Below are 22,660 nucleotides of genomic sequence, written 5' to 3' on the forward strand. Positions count from 1 at the left end.
AATGGATTTTCCCTGGTGAGGAGGAATTTGCCTTGATTCAGGACACACTCCATAGTCCCATGGTGTCTAGCCAAGGAGAGAATCTAATTAAGAGAGCATGAGCCATGGAGTCAGAGAAATCCAGGTTCAAGTTCTAATTTGACACTAGCAAGGCATGAGAACTTTACCCTCTGTAAAATGGGGCAGTAACTGTGGCCACCTCTTGTGGCAATGGGGAGAGTCACATAAGACTCAGTAATATTATTCAAACTACATACCACTCAGCCAACACACTGGGTGCTTAATTAACGATGCCAAACAGTATTCACTAAACAAGATAAGAGACATCTCCCCCAAAGGCCCATACTCCAGGGAAGTCCAGACCAAAAAACATCTGAGAATGCACATTCTGAAAAATGACTGCTACAAATCAACACCATGAAGGCTGCATCATCCCTCTTTTCCCATCACCAGCAAAGACTCTTTATGAGTTTATTCTTTGAGGATTACAGAAGATGATGAGTGCTTCGTGACTCTCTCCAAGGCTAGTAGCACCAAGCTTCTCAGATGACAGCATGGAGATAAAGAAGTTGTCAGGACACAGTGACTGTCAAATCAAGTTCATGGAAACTGTAACTTCAAAAAAACACATTTAATACACTGTGTTCACCACCAAATGAATGCAAGTTCTCCAGGGAGGCTCACCTGTGTCTATTCAATTCTATTCCTTGCAATTCACTCTGAGAAGATAGGGGAAGAAAAGAATGTTCCAGAACATTCGAGGCACTCTGCTGGGCACGTTGTCACCAGCAATCCCAGTGAGAAGGGCTCTCCAGTCTCTTAAATATTATGGGAACCTCAGGTTCAGTGGGCTGAGGCACTGTGGATCTGACTCTAAGGCTCATGTTCCTTTCCCTCTTTGAAAGAGCAATAGTCCACACTTGCAGAGCTAGAGCCCCAGGTCAGACAGCCCAGGTTTCCCAGGTCACTTCTCCTTCTCCCTCCAGTCTTTTTCTTTGGAGTAAAACCTTTCAAAAGAAGCATAGGGAACACTCGCCATTGCTGCAAATAAGCAATGGTTAGGTGGGTGGGCTCTGGAGCCTGACTTCCCCAGCCTCAAATCCCAGTCCAGCCGCTTACTAGCTGTGTGGCCTTGGACAAGTTACTGAACTTCTTAGAATGTATTTATTCTTTGCCAAAATGGAATGATGATGAAGATAGTGACTATCTGAAGCCTAAATGTGCTAAAGGACAGGGGCCCTGCAGACAGTGCCCAGAGGAAAGCAGGTCTCTAAGTGATAGACATTCCTTACGATTCCAGCAATTCCCTGGGAAGTCCCCCTGGTAAGATGCCACTAATGGATGGATCTTCTATGGGTGTGCTGAACGCTGAGCCTCGACTCAAGTTAAGTGGACCCCTAGGACGCCAAACACAACCTAGCAGAATTGGATTAGTGTCTCCTTTTTTCAGAAGGGTTCGGGTGAAAGGGGCCTGACCCTTCATAGAAGATCCTCAGGCCTCTCGTAGAGTTAAATAGCTATCAGGCTCCAGTCCCAGAGAAAGAGTAACTTGGTATAAGCAGTCAGGCCAGCACTGGGGGCAACTTCTGTGAAGAGAACTTTGTATTTCAACAAGACAAGCAAAATCTGTCCATTAAAAAACTTAGGATTTGAAGTCCCAAAGGGCATTTCAGGAGCCTTATTTTTGTCCCTTTAGGAGTACTCCAGAATGCACATAATTTAGATTTCAGGTTTCTTTGTTCCCTAACAAGTATACCTGAAGGTTACTGAACTGTTTCCTTCCATCCTCACCTCTGCGCCTTAGACCACTCTCACAGGATGGTCCATTATCACCATCTCCATTTTACATTAAAAAGGGGTACCAAGGTCAGGAGTGACACTTACCCAAGTAACACAGCCATAAGTGGAAAGAATTTAACATGAAAAGGTTAGTCCCAGGATCCGGTGTTTATGGCAGGCTATGCATGGCCTACTTGGCCTCTGCCTGAACAGTCAGGGGTATGGAGCTCAGAGCAGGCACTCGGGAAGTCTTTGCTGAATGCAGAATAAGTAATGCTCAAGTTTTCTTTCTCGACTATCTCATGTAGCCCTTTCTCTGTCTTTTAGCCTCTCCCACCTATGAGGTTGCAATATTCCTCTAACTGGTCTTCTTGTAATAGCTCTATCCTCCAACCTAAAAGGGTTTTTTTGTGTGGTTTTTTTCCCATCCTGTCTCCACCTTGCTTAGATGCTTCCGTGATTTTCCATTTTCCAAACTCCAAAGCAGGCCTCTCAAGGCACCTTCCAAATCCAACCCCACCCCTTTCCCAGACTCACTTCCTCCCCCTCTTCCCATCTCTCTCAGCTCAGGCCACATTGGCCACTGCAGCTCCCTCAAGGGGCCTCATGAAAACCCCCGGGATGCCCTGCAGCCATGGATGGACTGCCCAACAAACCTCCTTCCATATCTCAGTTTCTCTTCAAGCATGCGGTGGTTCAGACCTGGACTGTAGGGTCAGACCACCTGGCAGTGAATTCTGGATCCTTCACTTACTAACCTTGAGCATTCCTCGTCTGTAAATGGGCACCAAAGACCCTCTTCATGGGCAGAGGTAGGGACTAAAGGAGATAAACAGCCACAAAAATATCCCTTGGCCTCTGATGGCCTCGCTGGGGCTCCTGTTCTTTCACATATGTCAAATAACTATTCCAGTGAATTGTAATTACTAACTGAAATGCCTCTTGCTCCAGGGCTTCTCCACCTATTAACATGCTGGAGCCAATTATAGTTTGGGGGGCGGGGAGCCTGCTATGCATTATAGGAGATTTGGCAGCATCTCTGGTCTCTCTCCTCTTGAGGCCAGTAGTCACCACTCAATGTGACAACCCAAAAAAGTCCCAGAGACTGTCAGATGCCTCCTGCAGGCAACCCTCAGCCCATCGACCCAACCCTGTAAGGAACGGCTGCTTGAAACTTGGAGTTCCTCGAACAGTTTAGAACAAGAACTGTGGCCATAGCAGTGACAGTTACCCATTTTGAGTGCTCACTGTGTACCAACACAGTTCAAAGTCCTTCTCGTGAATGATGGATGTACCCCTCCAACACCCCAAGGGGAGGGGTTTTCACATTTTATCAATGATAAAACTGGAGCACAGATAGGTTAGTACCTAACTAACTCAAGGTGTGTCTGCCTCTCATCTTGTCTATCCCCTGCATCATGAGAATGAGCACATGGGTGGATAAATGAATGCTGCTGTCTCATCTATCTTTTTTCACCTCTCAGGAACAGTGAGCCATCAGTCTCCTCTGGAGTCCCACGGTACCCCATAAAGTGGTTTAATTTGTCAGAAAATCACTCACCAGCTATGGCTCTTCTAAGCTATCCAGGCATTTTGTGGGGATCATGCTGCTCTGGTTACTCTGTTTTTGTTATTAATAAGAGGAAGCACGCTATCCAGCTTAGCTCTATGGTGGTTTCCCTCAGTGCAGACATGACCAAATAAATACCATCTATCTCATTTTCTACCCGACAGTCACTCCTTTCAGACTCTGCTAAGATATAGTGATACTATTTTTGCAGCTTAGACCACAGTACCCTTAAATCCTTCCAAATGTGTATAGACAAACTATTTTTAAATACCATTTCCCAGGTCACTACACACAGTGCTGCTCACTCATAAAGAGTGAGAATGTTTCCCTGGTTCATAAGTGTGAATGCAAGGGCAAACACTAACAATTTGGTTCTTTATTGACACAGATGCAGCAAATAAACCTCTTTAACCTACATTGTGATAAAGAAAATAAGGTAAACTGTTAAATCATAATAGTGGAGATCCGAAAGTACCCCAGATCCAGGACGAACATTCAGTGGATAAAGGGAAATCAAGAAATGCTTCCTGTTAGGGAACAAGGAACACCAATGATTTTTTGATCAGTAAAATTTTGGAAAGTAGTAAATATAAAACAAAAGCTTAAGAGAGGTTGAGCATTTTATAAAGCACCCTACATAAAGGGGGCTCACAGGCTGAATGGACGAGGCAGTGTAGTGTCAGACAGACCCTGCTTCCAATCCTAGCTCTGCCACTCTGGAGGTTAAAAAGTTACTCAACCTCTTGTACTATCAGTTTCCTTACCTCTAAAGTGGGGATAATAATACCAACTTAAAACATCATGGAAAGATTAAATGAGATAGTGGGTGTAAGGTGCCCCACTCACTCACCACAGGTGCCTAATGAAGTTGCTTTCTTGGATTGTTATAAAATTATCTTAAGTGCACACACATGTACACAGGTACACACTCATCATTTCAGAGCAATCTTTGAGGCCAAAACAGGAGACAAAAATTCAACGCAGTCCCTATCAAAACACCAACGATGTTCTTCACAAAACCTGAAAAAACAATACTACAAATCATATATAATCATATTAAAAAAAAAGATCCTGAATAACCAAAGCAATACTAAGAAAAGAGAATAATGCCTGATTTTAAGACATAGTTCAATCCAGACACAGTGGTGCAAACCTGTAATCCCAGTGGCTTGGGAGGCTGAGGCAGGAGGATCACAAGTTCAAAGCCAGTCTCAGTAACTTAGCAATGCCCTGAACAACTTAGTGAGATCCTGTCTCAAAATAAAAAATAAAAAATGGGCTGGAAATGTGGCTCAGTGGTTGAGTGACCCTGGGTTTAATCCCTGGTACAAAAAAAGAGACATACTTCAGAATAATATCAAAACAACAACATGGTATGGGCAAAAAAACAGACAGGTAGACCAATGGGAAAGAGTAGAGATCCCAGAAATAAACCCACCCATCTATAGCCAGCTGATTCTCGAAAATGGCACCAAAAAGCATACATTGGGAAAAGGACAGCCATTTCAATAAATGGTGCTGGGAAAACTGTATACTTACCTGCAAAAGACCCCTATCTCTCACCCTATACAAAAGTCAACTCAAGATGCATCAGATACCTAAATATAAAAGACCAGAAACTCTGATACTACTGGAAGAAAACACTTCAAGATATTTTATAGGCAATGATTTTCTGGATAGAACTCCATTAGCTCAGGAAATCAATGTAAGAATTAACCAAAAAAAGAGGGATTACATCAAATTAAGAAGCTTCTGCACAGCAAAGGAAACAATCAACAGAGTGAAGAGTCAACCAACAGAATGGGAGAAAATATCTGCCAATTATTTATCTGAAAGAGGATTAATGTATAAGAACTCAAAAAAACTTAAGAAAAAACAGTAATCCAATTTTAAAATGGGCTAATTATCTGAATAAACACTTCTCAAAAGAAAAGATACAAATAACCAACACATATATGAGAAAATGCTCAATATCATTAGCCATTAGGGAAATGCAAATCAAAACTACAATGAGATACCATCTCAATCCAGTTAGAATAGTTATTATAAAAAAAATGCTGGCAAGAATGTGGAAGAAAAGGGACTATTCTATACTGTTGGTGAGAATGTAAATTACTATAGCCATTATGGAAATCAGGATGGAAGTTCCTCAAAAAACTAAAAACAGATCTACCATATGATCCATCTATTCCATTCTGAGCACAGATCCAATGGAATTGAAATCAGCATACCAAAGACATCCCTGTATCCCCACATAGTACTTACTTACTATTCACAATAGCTAAATACAGAATTAAAATAGAATCCAGTCAACAGATGAATGGATATAGAAAATGTGATATATCATATATGTGATATAATATATACTCATATGTATGTGTATATGTATACATATCATATATGGATATACCTACATACATATATATCACATGTCAATATCATATATATACTTAATCACATACATATATCTGTGATATAGATATATGTATATATATATGATAAACATAAATATATGTATACATGTATAGATATACATGTATACATATACATTGCATGTATTATATATGTGTATGTGTATATATAATACATGCACTAGAGCATTGTTTAGCCATAAAGAAGAATAATACCCTGTCACTTGTGGCACAATGCATGGAACTAGAGGAAATTATGTTAAGTGAAATAAACCAGATACAGAAAGACAAGCACCACATATTCTCTCATTATGTGGAAATTGAAAAACTCAACTCAAAAGCAGAATAGTGGAGACTAGAAAGGGAGAGATGGGGTAAGGAGGTCAGATATGATTCATGTGTGCCATATGCATGTATGGAACTATCACACTGAACCCCATTGGTGTGCACAGTTAATACATGTTAATAAAGTTTTAATCTTTCTGAGAGTATAACATGTCTGCATGATTTGAATTATGGCAGATTTTTTTTTAAACTGGGATAAGGGGCTGGGGTTATGGCTCAGTAGTAGAGTGCTTGCCTAGCATGTGTGAGGCACTGGGTTCAATTCTCAGCACCACATATAAATAAATAAACAAAATAAAGGTCCATCAACAACTAAAACATACATAAAAATAGTAAAAAAGACTGGAACAAGCCAGGCATGTGGCACACACCTATGCCTTAGTGGCAGCACCATAATTAGTACATCCACACTCCCCCCATCACAACTATCCTTTGCTCTGGCCCTGAGCTCTTTCAGAAAGGATGGGGTCAAGGAACAGGTAACAAATAATTACTGAAATAATCAGTAAATGCATGAATAAGCTCAGTGACATCACTAATGTTGGATAAATACTCTGATACCTCACACCAAAAGCATTTATCTAATGGGAGCAATAAAACCCAAAGCAATGTAGAGTTATGAAATCCTATTTATACCTGGGGTGGAAGGATTTATAGTTCTGATTATTAAAGAGGCAAGTCAGATTATCAAGACTAATTTAAGCCAGGCACAGTGATGCATGTCTGTAAACCCAGCTACTTGGGAGGCTGAGGCAAGAGGATCAAAAGTTCAAAGCCAGCCTCAGCAATTTAGCAAGGCCCTAAATAACTTAGTGAGACCCTGTCTCAGAATGAAATGTCAAAAGGGCTGGGGATGTGACTCAGTGGTTAAGTGCCCCTGGGTTCAATCCCTGGTACCAAAAAAGAAAAATCAAATTTAAAAGAATATGAATATGATTATGAAGGTTCCAGGCCATAAGTAGCATACAAATTCCCCTGCCTCATCAGGGTCATTTGAAATAAATAAATAAATCATGAGTCAGCGCAGACATGTTGATCCTACACAATACTAGGCTGTAGAATTTTTTATACCTTTATTTTATTTATTTGTTTATTTATTTATTTAATGTGGTGCTGAGGGTCAAACCCAGTGCCTCACCCATGCTAGGCAAGCACTCTATCTACCTGAGCCACAGTCCCAGCCCAGCCATTAGAATTTAATGTGTGTGACTCCCAGACTCATAAGGCATTGTGGAAACTTGGGCTGGGATTGTGGCTCAGCGGTAGAGCGCTCCCCTAGCACTGGCGGGACCCTGGTTCGATTCTCAGCACCACATAAAAATAAAGGTATTGTGTTGTGTCCATCTACACACACACCAAAAAAAAAAAAAAATTCTCTCTCTCTCTCTCTAAAAAAAAAAAAAAAAAAAAAAAGTGGAAGCTGTTTTTCCCATCTCCCTGCCTTCCAAACCTTAGAAGCCCCAGAAGGATGAGACTGTCCCCTGCTTCCATGAACGTCACTGCCTTCCACCACCTCCCTCTCTCGATGGTTCAGGAGAGCGTCTAAAAGAGGAAAGGTTAACCTCGACATTGGGCAGCTGGCCTTCACCTCCAAGGCAGAGCCCTGCACGGAGCTCTGAGCCAGACTTTCCAAACTCTCAGGCCTCCCAGACCCCTCAAGCCTCCTGCTCCAGTCCTCCCCAGCTTACCACCCTAGGTGACCCTCAGCCCTTCACCTCCACAGCCCACCCTGCCAAGCCCACCCCACCCTTATGGGTGTCCTCTTGCTTCTTCAGGTTCCACCCCAAGTTCTTTGCCTTCATGTTCGCAGGATCTCTTCTCACTAACACCCCGGGGTCCGTAAAGGCCTTAGCACCTGACACCTCAAACGTGTCCAAAAGCAGCAAGGTTGACCGTTACTGTCACTGTGATCATTATCATTTCCTCGCCCAGAAACCACTGAAATGACTCTCAAGCCTACAACAGCTCCCTCCCCCACACACCTGGAGGCCTTGGATTGGTTAATGCATCCCTGCTTATTTAAAATTCTCCTTTCTTTGGCTTCCAGGGCACCGTCTTATCCCAGCATTTCTCAGAGTTCAGATCCACGACATTCATCAACACCTATGGGTGGACTTGAATTGGAACGTCCAAAGCCCTTTCTCCTGCTGCTGCGTCTGGCACCAGATCCAAAGTCGGGTGACATAGGGCACAGCCTGCTCCCACATCAGGGCCCTTGCACTCGTGGTCCCTCTTGCCACACATTGTCACAGGTGTCACTCTCTGGTGCCAAATGTTGCCCACCCAGAGAGGACTTCCCTGACCACCAGGAGCATGGCCACCCAAGCAAAACTCAGTGACGGACCAAGACAAAACCGACTCTGCCATCCCTCCCCACAGGTGGCTCCATGCTTGGATTGCGCCCTGCTTACCTGGATCAACGTCTCCAGCTCCTGGGGACTCACGCAGATGTGATCCCGCAGGAATTCCGCCTTCTCCAGGGCGATGGTGTTCTTCTGGCTGCTCTCAAAGGGCTGCTCCAGTGCCCGGAAGACGAGACCTCCCGTGACGAGGTAGACCACCACGACCACAAAGATGGCAACCACGGTCTTCCACTTCATGACGGTCTGCAGGCCCCCCTGGGAGGCGCCTTCCATTCTGGCTACCACCGTGGCGCGGGAGGAAATGGAGAGGCGAGGAGCCGGGTGGGGTTGGTGCCCGTTAGTGGTGCTCTTGGGCTGACACACCGGCGGGGCTGCTGCAGGAACGGCCACTGAGGGTGGGGTGAGGGGGAAAGAGAGTGTTGTTTATGATCACAAAGCACAAAACTTGTCAGCAACAAAGCACAGATGTCCTCCTTAAGCCAGCTCTCAAATGTGGGGATTAAAAACTGGTTCACCGAGGCTGCAGGTAGGGAATTTGATCCCTTGCTAGGTACCCATTTTGAGTTCTTACACAGGACCACCAGGAGTCCTAATTTTGAAGACAAAAAAAAAATCATTAATTGAATTTTGAAATGCTTATATTTTTCTGCAAGCATCCAAATTGGAAAACCACTTCCCTGTTATTTATGATTCATCTCCTCCCCTAGCTTCCTTGTTTAAACAATGTGTAAGAAACGCCAAAAAATAAACATCTCTGAAAAACAGGCATAGCATTCAACTGGAGAAAATTAAACAGGAGAGGGATACCCAGCTAGTCTATCCAAGTACAAGTACAGAGAGGAGATGAACATCGATGACTAATAAAAGACTGTCACGTAGGGTGATCTTGCTAGATGCAAAGAGAGTCAAAAATCAGACACAGAAAGGAAGGGTTGGGTTTCTGAAGACCAGCAGTAATGAAGATAAAGAAAAAGACAGGTGGCCAGAATGACGGGTGGAAACAAAGGCAATGATTTATGTTAATTAGTGTAGCTTTGTGACAAAAATCATAAGAATAAAATCAATCCCAAAAGTATTTCCTAATAGAAAATGAAATGGCTTACTTAGATGTAACTGTCCCTGAACTGTTAGTAATAGGATTTGGTTTCTATTGTCTTCCAATAAGAAGTCACTGAAAAGGAAATTTTCCCTGGTTTTCAGAACACAAGGAATTCTCTAAGGTCCCTGGTTCTCTGTGACGGCAATTTCATTACCTTGGAAATAAATACGTTAAGTTGGTGGCTCTTCTGCAACAACAGAGAGTTCAAGGTAGTGTCCCCCACATAGTGCTACTGTGCATTGCGGAAATCTTGTACAGCAGTGACCCATCGTGGCACTTCCATTCGGTCGTCCCTTATTATTCTAATTGTTATCATGGCCTCTGCGGTGGTGCAACCTGGCTGTTACGTAAACAAGGTATTAGGAGACGGCAAACCTAAGTGAGGCCAATGATCCACTCCAGCGGAGCTGAACTGCCCAATCTCTGCACTGGGGAAGTCAAGGTGAATCAAAGAGCCGGAATCTCACTCCTAGTTCAAAATATCAATGATCCTACCAACACCTGACTGTCGGCATGGCCACTTGAAGAATCTAAATCTACCTCTCATCCTAGACCCTCAAATTCAGTTTTTCTCTTTGGAAACTAAGCTGAACATCAATCTTTTACTGTATATGATTTTGAACTTTTGACTTCCAGAACCATATTATTATTAAGTAGTGCTGTTTGAGGCCCCGAAGTTCGTGGTAATTTGTTACAGCAGCCACAGGAAACTAATACACCCCCCATTAGATTAGGTCCCCCTTGCCTAGAGCTCACTGCACTATGTTACTGATGGAGTCCGGTCACCTTTCCAGAAAACTCATTAGACTGGACGTTCCATAAAGACAGGCACTGTGTCCACCCCTCACCTCTGAATCCCCAGTGTTCTGCATGATACCTGGCACACAGTGGGCAGCCAATCAATGATGACTGACTAGGTGAAGGAAGGAATATTGGCGTAGCTGAACCACACATACAATGCCAATGAGAACTGTCAGATAGAAAGCAACTTGACGGTCCAGCGGCACTGAACAGCAGGCCTCAAACACAGCAGTGCTCTGTTCGCACCACCACCCCTCTTCAGAGGTTCTCACAGTCAGGAGCCTCCTCCCCACCCTCATCTGCCTGGCCAACCCCCATCCTCCTCGATGCTGGCCTCCTCCAGGTGGTCCTCCTGGACACCTCCTGGCAGATTCGGCCTGAGCGTCTCCCCCACAAGCCTATCAACCTCTTGGGGTCAGAAAGCTCATCTTTTAATCACCGATCTCCACTTCTTGGCACAGGGCCTGGCCAAGCCAATGTTAAACAGCAAATGTTTATTTTCTGTTGTTATTGATGTTGATTACTCCTTCAGACTACACGCCGCCCTGAATTGCCACTACCCTCAATAGGAAGCATTTATATGACACTGATTGAATGGAAATAAGTCACAGTTCCCCCGAGCTTTGGGGTGGTGACAGTCCATTTAGGGAACACACTCTACAGTACCAGGTAACTAAAATTGGAATAAAGTCTTATCAGGTGACCAAGGATGGCCTGACCATAAAGGCTAGTTGGAGCTGAGTCCCCATCACTGATCTCCATCATTCATCTCCCGAGCTTCTAGCATCCCCGAGGCTGAGCAGAATTGGGCTTGAGAAAGGTCTTTTTAGGCCAGTTCCTGGTGCCTGCTTGCTAGGAGAATGTCCCTAGGAGAGAGTTTGGTCAGAATCCAGCAACTCCTTAGTTTCCAAAGCATTGGAGCAAAAACTAGAACTTCAATCCCAAACCTCTCAGTGACTGGCTGACCTTGAAATGGTCACTTGGCTTCTCTGTTTGCTTATCTGTGCGATGTGAGTAATAAATGCGGTTTTCTTGTTGTTTTTATCCTGAGGATTGTCACGAACAGCAAATAAGCTGCTGGGTTTACTGACGGGAGCATATTTGTAGAAGTCAGGAGTACTGGCAGGGACCTGAGGACACTGCAAAACCTTTTGTGCATTTGACCGAAGATGAAGTTAGCATATAGGAGTACACTTTTTGAGGGCTGGAAAGGAATTTGGACAAACTCCTTAAATGGGAAAAACTTTAAAAACTTCCAAAGAGTGTTTTAATCAGTCCATTTCTTCTCCTCAGGAACCATAGTTGTTCTCCCACTAACAAAAATTGTCCCTATGGTCTGGGATGAGCCTCTGGAGGTCTCTGTGCCTGGTGCAATTGAAGAAGCAAAATTAGACAGATGACGCTGATGGTGGTGACGGTTGCTAAGGTGGCAGGAGCCCCTACCACACAGGGAGCACTTACCTGTGCCTGTCACTCTGATAAATGCTTTGCTGATATAGCTGGCTTTGGACCTCACCATGAAGGATTATCACACTGTGTGCATCCGGGTCCTCCCAGAAGCAGATGTTGAGAAGGGATTAAACGTGCATGGGTTTTATTAGGGGAAATGTCTCTTTGTGAGAGAAAATGAGAGGGAGTGAGCAAGGCCAGAGGGGTCATCAGACAGTGTGTCAGGCTGCCCCTGAGTGAAGAAAGGGGACGAGAGAGGAATTTAAGTGTCCCGCATCACCTGCACTCTAAGGAAGGTTCAGAAATGTTATCAAGGAGCCTTGAGCCACGAGCCCTGGGTCTCCCAGGACATCCTTCTTGTAACTCAGCCTGTGGAGCCCTTGGGACATGACCTACCATGCAAAGCCAGCAATGGATTTATTCTGCCCCCCTTTCATGTGTAGTATTGGGGACGGAACCAAGGAGTGCTCTACCACTGAGCTATACTCCCAGCTTTTTTAATTATTTTAATTTGAAACAGTATCTCACTAAGTTTCAGAAGCTGTCCTAAACTTGTGGATCCTCCTGCCCCATCCTTGACTGTTGCTGGGATTCCAGGCATGTGCCACCACACCTAGTTCCAACAATGGATTTCACAGCAGCAGCGGTGGCTCTAGGTCACTCCTTCTAATGGAATCCTGCAGGCACCTGCTCACTGTCACCACCCAGCCCCACTGCACAGGTACAGAAACTGAGACCCAGGCAGGTTAAATGACTAAGCCAAGGTCAATACCCAGAAAGTAGTGGAACCACAGGGTTAAAATTGGAATACTCTGACTTCAAAGTCCGTTCTCCTGTGTGTCATTAGGAGCAGGACAGTAGGAAGCAAGGCAACTTCAGGGGGAATGGCATTTGTTTCAGACTGGCATTAGAGCATTTCCTAGTCTATGAGGTTAACTACTTCATTTCCTAGTGGTGATAGAGTTCTTTTCCATAGAACACATCAATAATGGGTGCATCATAAAAAGTAATAGCCTAGAATACCTCACGGTTCCAACAGAAAAATATTTGGCAGAAAAATGACTGCAGAGAGTTGACAAGAAAGGCAATATTGGGGCTGAGGATGTAGCTCAGTGGTAGAGTGAGGCTCTGGGTTCCATCCCCAGAACCGCAAAACAAGAAATGTTGGAAGACAATGCTCTTCAGTTATTGTTCATTTTTAAATGTTTCCTCACACATATTAGTACGTTTCCCTTTTACCTAAATATGGGTGGATATGGGGGTAGACGTGGAAATCAGCTTTTTCGTGGCTCAACCAATTCTTAGTAATTCTATATTCTTCAGGTTTTCCCATGCTCCCTAGACTCCACTGCATCATTAGTTCATGTATTCAATCAGCAAACCTTTGAGTTTGCCTGTCACCGTGTTTGGCACTGGGCGGTTGCAAATGAGTGACACATCCCTGCCTTCAGAGTTAGTGGGAGAATTGACAAAGCTCTTAATGCAGGAACCCGTTCTTTTTCACACAAAACCATGGGTGGAAGGCAGGGACCATTATCTGCCCTCCTTCATGAGTAAAGAAATTGAGACCTTGAATCACTTTTCAGAAGTCAGTGAGCGAGCGGTGGCATGCTTGAATCTGTCTTCAGACACCTAACCCTGAGCTGCCCTAAACAGATGGCATCCAAAGGATTCAGGGTCTCCTGGAAACCTGAAATGCAGCCACCTCAGAGGTGCCACTGTCACACAGCCACATGACTTTGCCTATTGACCCAGGAAAAGTACAACTGTGACTGCAGATGCAGGGGCAGGAGGCAGGGAGCACCGCCTGTCACCTCCTACCCAACCCCAGCTCTGGAATCCTTCCTTAGCCACCTGCGTTGATGTGTCTCAGCGCTTTCCAACAGCCCCACTTTAAGGCTTGCCTAGAGTTCCCGGTAGGCTTCCCCAGGCTGGTGGGGAAGAGGGAGTCAGGAAGAGGGCAGGAGAGATGACAGCACACAGCCCCACCTCAGAGGAGACCACAGATGCCTGCAGCTGTCACCACAGCGGTTAGAGCAGAGTGTTTGCCTGCTGAGTCCAGATACCCCAACAGCCAAATCCCACTGTTCCTATCCCCCTGTGGCACACCCCCCACCACCACCGTGCCTTCAATGATCAAGTTCGTCCCTGCAAGAAAGGCAGCAAGTCTTAGCTCCACAAACTAAATGAGCAAGCCCTATTCCCCAAGGCCCCAGGAAGGAAGGCTGTCCCCGGGGGCTGGGCATTGCTCTCTCCTCCCAGCCCTCTTGGAAATTTTGCTTCTGGATGGAAGAAACCGAGATACCGTAGCATGACCGGGACCCTCCAGGACTGAGTGAAAGGCTCCAGGCTGAACGGGAGGACAAGAAAGCTAAGAACAGGCTGCTCCTGTCTCCCATCTGTCCTTTCACCTCTCCTTGGTGAGACCTTCCACTTCTCTCACCTGAATCACTGCAACAGCCTCCGGTCCTGGGCCCCCTAAATCCATGCTGCACATCCCAGCCACCTGGAGCTCTCTGGGGTGAATCGGATCGCTGGCCAGTGCCTAAGATCCTGAAGGCACCCACGATTCAGGATAAAGGTCAGGCTCCGTGGCTTGCTCCAAGAGTCTCCCTTCCAGGACCTGGCACCGGCCTATCTCCCCAGACTCACCCACTGACACACCCCCACAAGCAACCTTTGCCCCAATCAAACCCTGTGGCACCCAGGCTACAAATGCTGAGCCACTGACAACGCCGGCCTCTGGGCTGTCCCGGAGAAACAACTCTATTCCCTGATCCCTTTCTCCTCCTGACTCTCTCATTTTAGCCAAGTCTCCTCCTTCTCTGAAACTCACCTCACGGTCACCACCTCCAAGAAGTCCCCCATGGCTGCCCCTCTCCAGGATGATCATATGTCCTTTTTCTCTGCCTCACGGTGGAGCTTCGTGGAGTACCTACAACTAGGAGGCTCCTCATGACAGTCTGGTCCCTTGCTGACTTGGTCCATTTATCCCTTCATACATTTGTCTCAGGTCAACATTTATGATATTAAGTTCACACACTTGGCCCAAAGAAAATGTGGCTGCAGCTCATCTATCATCTAGAGTCAGCCCCAGGACTACTGTGTTTTTTCCAGAGACAGATATCCAGAGTCAGGGTGTTCAACTTCTCAGAAAATGAACAGTCCAAGGAGAACCCTTCATGGTGTGTACAAATGCTAGAAAGGACCCAAACACTCAGATCTGGGCTTTCTTCTTCTCTTTATGAAGGGATAGAAGGTTTTCTTTTATTTATAGGTACAAAATCCTTGTTAGATTAAAAAAAAAATCCATTGAGTGTTCCAAAACATGAATGGTGAGTCACCTCTCTGCTACCAGACAGGGAAAATTTCCTTACTGTCTGCCATTCCTGAGTCCCTCTGACTAGGGCCAAACTGTGTCACCTTGGATTTGAGAACCTCAGAGATTAAAGGTTGCGGTGTCCCATCATTGGTCCAACATGAGGAAAATAGAAAGGACCTGGGTTCATTTGGGACTCAAAGCACCAGCCACTTCCAATATCAGGAGTAGTAAGCAAATGGTTTCTTTTGATCTCCTGATACAAGAAGAGAGTGTCTTGTATTTGTAAATCAAGGGCATGGTGCAAAGTCAGGATCCTCTCCACCGGCAGATGGAGCCCAGAGAGTGACACTCTTAGGGAGTTGGAGAGTTTCGGGGGTCCTCCAGTTCACCGCAACCACAGGTTTAAGCTCCATTGTGACCCCATTCTTCCCAGGAACCATTAGGGAGAGAAGAGAGCAGAAGTCCCCTCGCTGGTTTTACCTTCCCATCCTCTTGGAAAGGTACAGAAGGAGCAGCGCTCGTGGGAAGATGCATGCGATGAGGAATTGTTGCTCCCGGTCTAGTTCTAAGCCCATACTTGGTCAATGTGAGCGATCCACATCATCCAGGGGCAGGGACCACCAGGAGATCCTCACAACAAATTCTACCTGTGAGCAAAAGCCATGCTGGACAGAGACCCGGGGTATAGACAGACATGAATAAGGAGCGGTTGACTCTACCACAAAGAAGATCAGAAAAGGCTTCCCAGACAGGGAGCCCGTGATATAGTAGATGAGGGTTGGGTGTCTGTCAGACGGCACAGGGAGGAGGGCAGACCTGCCAAAGGGTCAACAGGTAAGACCCAGGCGTCAGGGAGCCTGGGGAGTTTGTCAGCCTTATTAATGAGTGTGGGAACCCATTAAGGCCAACACAGAGAGAAGAGCCTGGGATCAGATTTGGGTTCGGAAAACTGACTCCAGCCACAGTACAGAAGCCGACTGGCAAAGTGAGAGGCCATCAGAAGGGAGTGTAGCCAGGAATTTACTGGAGGAGACGATGAGGGCCGCGATATGGGTAATCACAAGGGGTACTAAGGAAGAAAAATCTACAGATCCCATGATGGATGGAGAGAAAGAAGTGTTAAAGAGGGAGGGGCTGGGCTGACTCCCCTTACCTCCTCCCATCCTTCCTTCCCCTAATCCTCTTCTTCTACCCTAATGGTGGCTAACAGATCCAGCTCTCTCCCCTTCTGTCTCTTGCTGGAGCTGCCAGGAGGTCCCACCCTCTCTGTTATCCCTCCTCTCTGCTTAGAGTCCACATCCAGACTGCTAAAGAAATTGAGCAGCCTCGGGGATGGCTGTCACTTTAAACCCACCGTTTCCTTCTTCAACTGGTCCTCAGTGCTCCAGAGTAGTCCTACTCTATTTGTCCCGGTCTCCAGAGATGGCTGTCAGGATAAATGTCACAAAGACATTAAGGTGGGACTCACTACGAACAAACCTGAAATCACATCTAGAACTCCTATTCTACGTGACAGACATTTACTTTCCAAAAGGGCTTTCTGTGGAAAGCATTTAAACATCACCACTCTGTGTGCATCTGAAACGGGCTTTGGTTTAGGTTTGCATGTTTTTAAGACTAAGCCGTTGACATAGAATGAGGTGTGCCTTCCCTGTTGTCCTCCTCCTTGGGCCACAGAGACAGAGGCTCAAGAGCCCCAGCACATTCTGCTTCGCAAGCAGACTCTCAGCCACCTCTGTTTGCCAACAAAGCTGCTCAGTGCTCCTAGCTCATTTCACAGTTGCTACAACCTCCTACCCTCCCCCCACCAAAAAAAAATCAAATGGAAAAAAAAAATGTAGATGGTTCTTCCTTTACTGAGCCTACCAAGTCGCAAAAATAAACAAGATCCGTCAAAGGGAGAAGACAGTTTGTACAAAATACCCTACAAAACAGCTCTGCATTTCAGCATCGCCCTCTGGGTAATTTCCTCTAAAGTGGCTCCTCTACATGCACATCAGTGCTGCTGACATCAGCAAGATTTCCATGATTTACTGCAAATGCAGCTATCAGAAGCTGGGAGTGAGCGGGTTGGAGGAAGAGAGCAACCTAAAAGGGAAAAGAATACCCCCCCCCGGGGGGCTGAGGAGACAGTGACGTAGGGAATGTACAAATCCATTCATTTGAAGGCTGAAAAGTGTTTTGAAATATTAACCATCTTCAAGGAGTCAACAGACTTGCTGAAATTTTGGAGAAGTGGACTCCCTTCAATAAAATGGATAGCTGGAGAGCCAGCAACACCTAGGTTGGGGGTTAAAATGGGATTGAATGAACAGTCAGCTCTGCCTGGGAAAGTGCAGGGCTGAATCAGGCTCCAGGGCAATTTTCAGCTCCAAAAAGCTACTGACCAACACCTCATTCCACTCTCAAAATGTTCGTCCTTACTAGCAATAATTCCTCCTGTTAGGAAACTCCTGGAGATGCCCTTTAAGTTTCACCCTTTCATCTCTTTCTGAATCCTCCACAATCCCAATCCTAGTGTACTGCATGTACTAAGTGCTCCATTAAAGCTCAAGAAAAGGAATTTGACAAATGTTGGCCAAGTAACTATTGTGCTTCAGGAACCAGGGGATACAAAAGTGATGAGCAGACCCTGCTGTCCAGGAGCCAGTCAATGAAAATGAAATGGAAGAATTGGGTGTGGGGGACAAGGGACCAGACTGTTCCCTGCCTTCCAAGGTATGCAGAAAAGGCTCTGTACACTTGATCTAGAAAAAGTCATCCTGCCACTTCAGAGGGCAAACACATCCCCATGTGGACCACAGGGAGGTCTGCCAAGCTCCTAGGCTGGGCCTTAAGCTGCTCCTCAAGTAGCACTTCATAAAGCAAACAAGGGCAGGAGTTTGCTCCAGTGACATTGTCAAGGGCTCAATTCTTCTTCCCTGTGAATGAGGGTCCCTGCTCATAGACCCTGAGACCCAAATCTCCTACCCAGGCAAAAATCTTTATGTAACAGGTAAGTCCCAAGCGGCTGCTGTAAACATATTTCTCTTCCAAGCACTCCCCAGTTATAAGGACCACAGGACCGTGTTCGAAAATCTAAGACAAATTAGATATTGAATACTGGCCCATAGCAGAGTTCCATATATCAGTGTACAATGGAAGAACCATCTCCGGCTTGCCCTGTAAATGCAGTTAACTGTTGATGGATAATCCTTGCAAATAGCAAAGGCTGGGGGGAAACCACAAGAGGAAAAAAATAAATAAAAACATTTTCATAGATAGTAAAATCTAAACTTTGGGTTCTCAGGTTTCAGCCAAGGAACAGAGTCTTCACAGAAAATCCTAGCTGATATTTAATTCATCGTATTCTTTCAATTCAAATCCATATTTAATTTCCTTGAGATTGCCTCTGAAGAGGTCATTTGAAATCGTCTTGTGGTTCCAGTTCCTCCATCTCATAGAAAGGAGGAGAGAGAGAAAGGCATGGAAATTGGTATGAACAATTAAAACAGCAAACGAGCTACTCAGCCTGGCTGTAGCGGACTTTGTGGTCATTTCCAAGAGTTCCCTACTATTTAAAGATGATTAATGGCCCCCAGGAAGCCAGTTGTGCTTAAGCTGCCATAAATGAGAGGCACCGAACTTAGCAAAGCCATTTGCACCACGGGCACGTGGAGTAAATACTTGATTCCACACCTGCGGAAGTGCCTCGCCTCCCAGCTCATTGAGAACATCCACACGAGGCCCATTTCACACTTCTCCAAGTTGGGCCACAGGTACGAGGGTAGTTCATTTCTTCTTTCCAATCAGAGATCAATATTCCCTGTTTGTTTGTTTTTTTTTACCCAGTACACAAGCAGTTTCTAGCAAATTAGTATTTGACACAGATCAACTATGTGCTGCTCAGTGCTATGAGGTGCACTAAGAATTCAATGGAAAAATTAACTACATCACCAGAAACACCTTCCCAAAAGACTGGCTTCCCTCAATCGCCCTGCTGGCTGATCCTAGAAGTAGACCACGTGATAGCTTCTAGATGAAAGAGTTTAGTTAAGCTAGAGTTTCCCCATTTGTCTGTGTGTGTTAAAAATGCACAGAACATAAAATTCACCGTTCTAACCTGTTTAGAGTGAACAGTTCGACGTATGCCATCAGATTTGGCCAGCAAAGGTATAGGAGCCCCAGTGAAATGTGAACTTCTGATAAACAACAACATCTTTTAAAGTATAAGCATTTCCCCAACATTCCATGGGGCATACTTAATCCTTAAAAACCTTTTTCTTAAAATGAAAATCAAATTTATTGAGGATCTAGTATTTTATCTACCAGATCTAAGTTAGGGAGAGGAAAAACAAAACACAACCGTCAACCACCCAAACAACCAGCCAAAAAGTGAAGTACTAAACTGGGTGACGTGGTTTGAATGTGTCCCCCAAGGTTTATGTGTTGGAAACCTAATTCCCAACCCAACAATGTTGAGAAGTGGGGTCCATAAGAGGTGATCTGAGGTCAAGGGTTTAGTTCAATGGTGGAGGATGTGCTTGGCATGAATGAAGCCCTGGATTCCACCCCAGCACCAAGAAACAAAAGGTACATGGGCCACAAGAGCTCTGCCCTGGAGGGTAGATTAATGTCACCATCCTAGGAGTTGGCTTCTTGCAAGAGTGGGTTTTTATAAAAGTCAGTTTGGTCTAACTCACACATTTTAATTAAAGAAATGTTATCAGACAACTGTTGTAATTGATAAGTACAAGGTACCATTATTAAGTAAATAAATTCCTCCAGAGTGAATGTGTCCCTTCCACTAATTAATGAAGCAGCAACATACACCAGTTTAATTTTATTAGTAGATGATACACTGCTGCACGTGCTAATTCTCTTATTCACCCTTATGTCTATTTTGTATATATGCATGAGCTGGCTAAAATGTACCGACAATCTATTTTCAGTCCCAAGATGAGCTATAGATACTTGGTCTCTGACTGACTCATTCTCTCTCTCTCTTTCTCCCTTCCTCTCTCTCACCAGATGCCAGCACCTTGATCTTGGACTTGCCAGCCCCCAAAACTTTGGAAAATAAATTCTTTTCTTTATAAATTATCCAGTCTGTGGTATTCTGTTACAGTATCAGAAAATAGACGAAGACCCTGGGTGATACTAATCCCAAACATATATAAAATAACAAGGCTTCCACTCCTGTCCACTCCACCAAACTGCTCTCCTCTGGATCTCCATGACCTTCACATTGCCAAGCCAAAGGGCCACCACCATTGTGGCCACATGTGAATGGTTTGTCAACAGCATTCCACAAGAAGACCTCACACCATCTCAAAATGCTCCCCACTCTCAGCCTCTGTGTCTTCACGCTCTAGAGTTCCCTCCATCCTCTCTGGTTTGGACTTTTTGGATCCACTCTGCAAATGATTCTCCTCCCTCCCAAACACTGGGTTTCCATGAATTGATTCCTGGACTCCTTTGGCATGACACTCTCTCCCTGGGTAATTTCTTTGAGGGCCGTGATTATAAAATGTATACCACCTGAGGAGGAATAGATAAGGGACCCGTCTCACGCCTCGCCTCACCTCAATCAGCAGAGCTGATGTGAGCCTAAGAACCTCCCTTTCATCCCATCCTGTTTCTGTTAACGTCCCCAAAATGTAAACAGCAAGATCCTGTTTTCCAAGAAGATAGCTTGACCATCCTGAGGAGCACTGCAGAGACCCCCAAATCTGACCTAGAAGGAAGACTCCCCTACTTAAGACCTCATACTTATTACCTGCATGCTGTGCATCCAAATTTAAAACCTGGGAAGGCGCATCTGGCACCTGCACAATAAGCATGGCGGGCAAGACGCAGGAATCTGTCCATCGCCCCTCATTTATCATAAACCACTCCTAGCAGAAAGCCCACTAAAGGCACACAAAGAACTCAGCAGAGCACATAAGCCCAGACCCTCTCTAAGTTCATGGCAGACGTCTTAGTTGGGTCCCTGCTGCTTATTTGCAGCCTGTCTTCCTCCAATAAGCTCTCTATCTGCTTCTCCTTGTCTTGGTCAATTCTCCACACCAGATTTTTATGCCCAGATCTAAAAGGTCCCTGGACCTCCAGCCTCACATTGAGATACCTCAATGGTATCTCAAATTATAAAGTCTAAGTTGTACTTGATGGCCTACCCCACCAAAGAGAAGGCTTATCTTCCAGATGATATTAACAGCCAACCAATGTTTCATGTTTTTTATTGGTACATACACATTATACAGAATTCATTATACAGGTTCATTGTGCCCTACTGGCATATGCACAAAACATACGATGATCAATTTCACTCCCACTTACCTCCTCCCATCCTTCCTCCCCGCTAATCCCCTTCTTCTACCCTAATGGTCTCCTTTCTATTTTCATGAGGTACCTTTTTGCTTTTTTTTTTTTTTCCTCTCTAGCTTCCACATACAGAGAAAATAGATGATGTCCATCTTCCTGAGTCTGGCTTATTTTGCTCAACACTTCCATGCTCTCCCAGTTCCATCCATTTTCCTGCAAATGGCATCATTTCACTCTCTTTCTTTATGGCTGAATGAAAATCCATTGTGTACATGTACCGCAGTTTCTTTATGCATCCATCTGTTGGCGGACGCCTGGGCTGGCTCCATAACTTGGCTGTTGTGAATTGCGCTATAAACATGGGTCTGCGTGTCTCTCTAGAGCCTAACAGCCACCAATGTGCTCGAGCCAAAAAGGCCAGATCCTAAGAGCCAACCTTACTGTCCCCTTCCCTCTGCCCCCCCCCACATAGTTGTGTCATCTGCCCTCTATCTCACTACCACTACCCTCAGTCCAGGCTACCATCTCTCTGGAGGCTTAGCCACAGGTGCCGCACAGCTGTCCTCGCGTCCTTGGGATCCCCATCCTCATCCATTCTCCACATAGCAGTCAGAAAAGTCTTTTTAAAACACCACTCGTCTCACAGCCCTCCCTGCTTCAGGGCCTCCCACCACTGCATCTAGAATAGAATGCATGCCCCTTACCATGCCTTCCAAGGTCTGACCACAGGGCCTCTGCCTGCCTCTCTAGTTCCAACCGACATACAACCCCGCCCTCTGCCTCCCAGCCTTCATTCAGTTCCCATTTAGTTCCTCTCTTTCTAGAAGTCCTTCTCAATCCTCCCAAGGCCAGCTTCTTCCTACTTTTAGGTCTCAGTTCAAATAGACCATATCAGGGAGGTCTTTTGTGGCCCATCTAAATAGCCTGGGTAATTTTATATTAACTTGACTGGGCCACAGGATGCCCAGATATTTGATCAAATGTCATCCTGGGTGTTCCCGTGATGGTCTTTGCTTGTGGAGGAGATTTACACTTGAATCAGCAGAATGACTAAAGCAGACTTCCCTCCCTCACGGGAGTGGCCACATCCAAGCAGTTGAAAGTCTGAACAGAACAAGAAGCTGACCCTCTCCCGAGTAAGAGAGACTTCTTCCTGCCTTCCAACTGCAACTGAAATGTTGGCTGTTCACGGATCTAAAGCCTGGTGGCCTTCCAACA

The 22,660-nt window shown here is 45.3% G+C and overlaps 1 protein-coding gene across 2 annotated transcripts in view; it reads right to left on the minus strand.

Annotated features, from left to right (window-relative positions):
* Kcnk10 (potassium two pore domain channel subfamily K member 10) overlaps nt 1–22,660 on the minus strand; it is a 127,271-nt gene that overhangs the window by 64,027 nt on the left and 40,584 nt on the right. For both annotated transcript variants that reach the window (XM_040274794.2, XM_021723721.3), the window contains exon 2: nt 8,517–8,857. In XM_040274794.2, coding sequence (XP_040130728.1) covers nt 8,517–8,857 — 341 coding nt within the window. The remainder of the gene's footprint in view (nt 1–8,516; nt 8,858–22,660) is intronic.

The sequence above is a fragment of the Ictidomys tridecemlineatus genome, chromosome 5 (genome assembly GCF_052094955.1).
Source record: "Ictidomys tridecemlineatus isolate mIctTri1 chromosome 5, mIctTri1.hap1, whole genome shotgun sequence".
Taxonomy (NCBI): Eukaryota; Metazoa; Chordata; class Mammalia; order Rodentia; family Sciuridae; genus Ictidomys; species Ictidomys tridecemlineatus.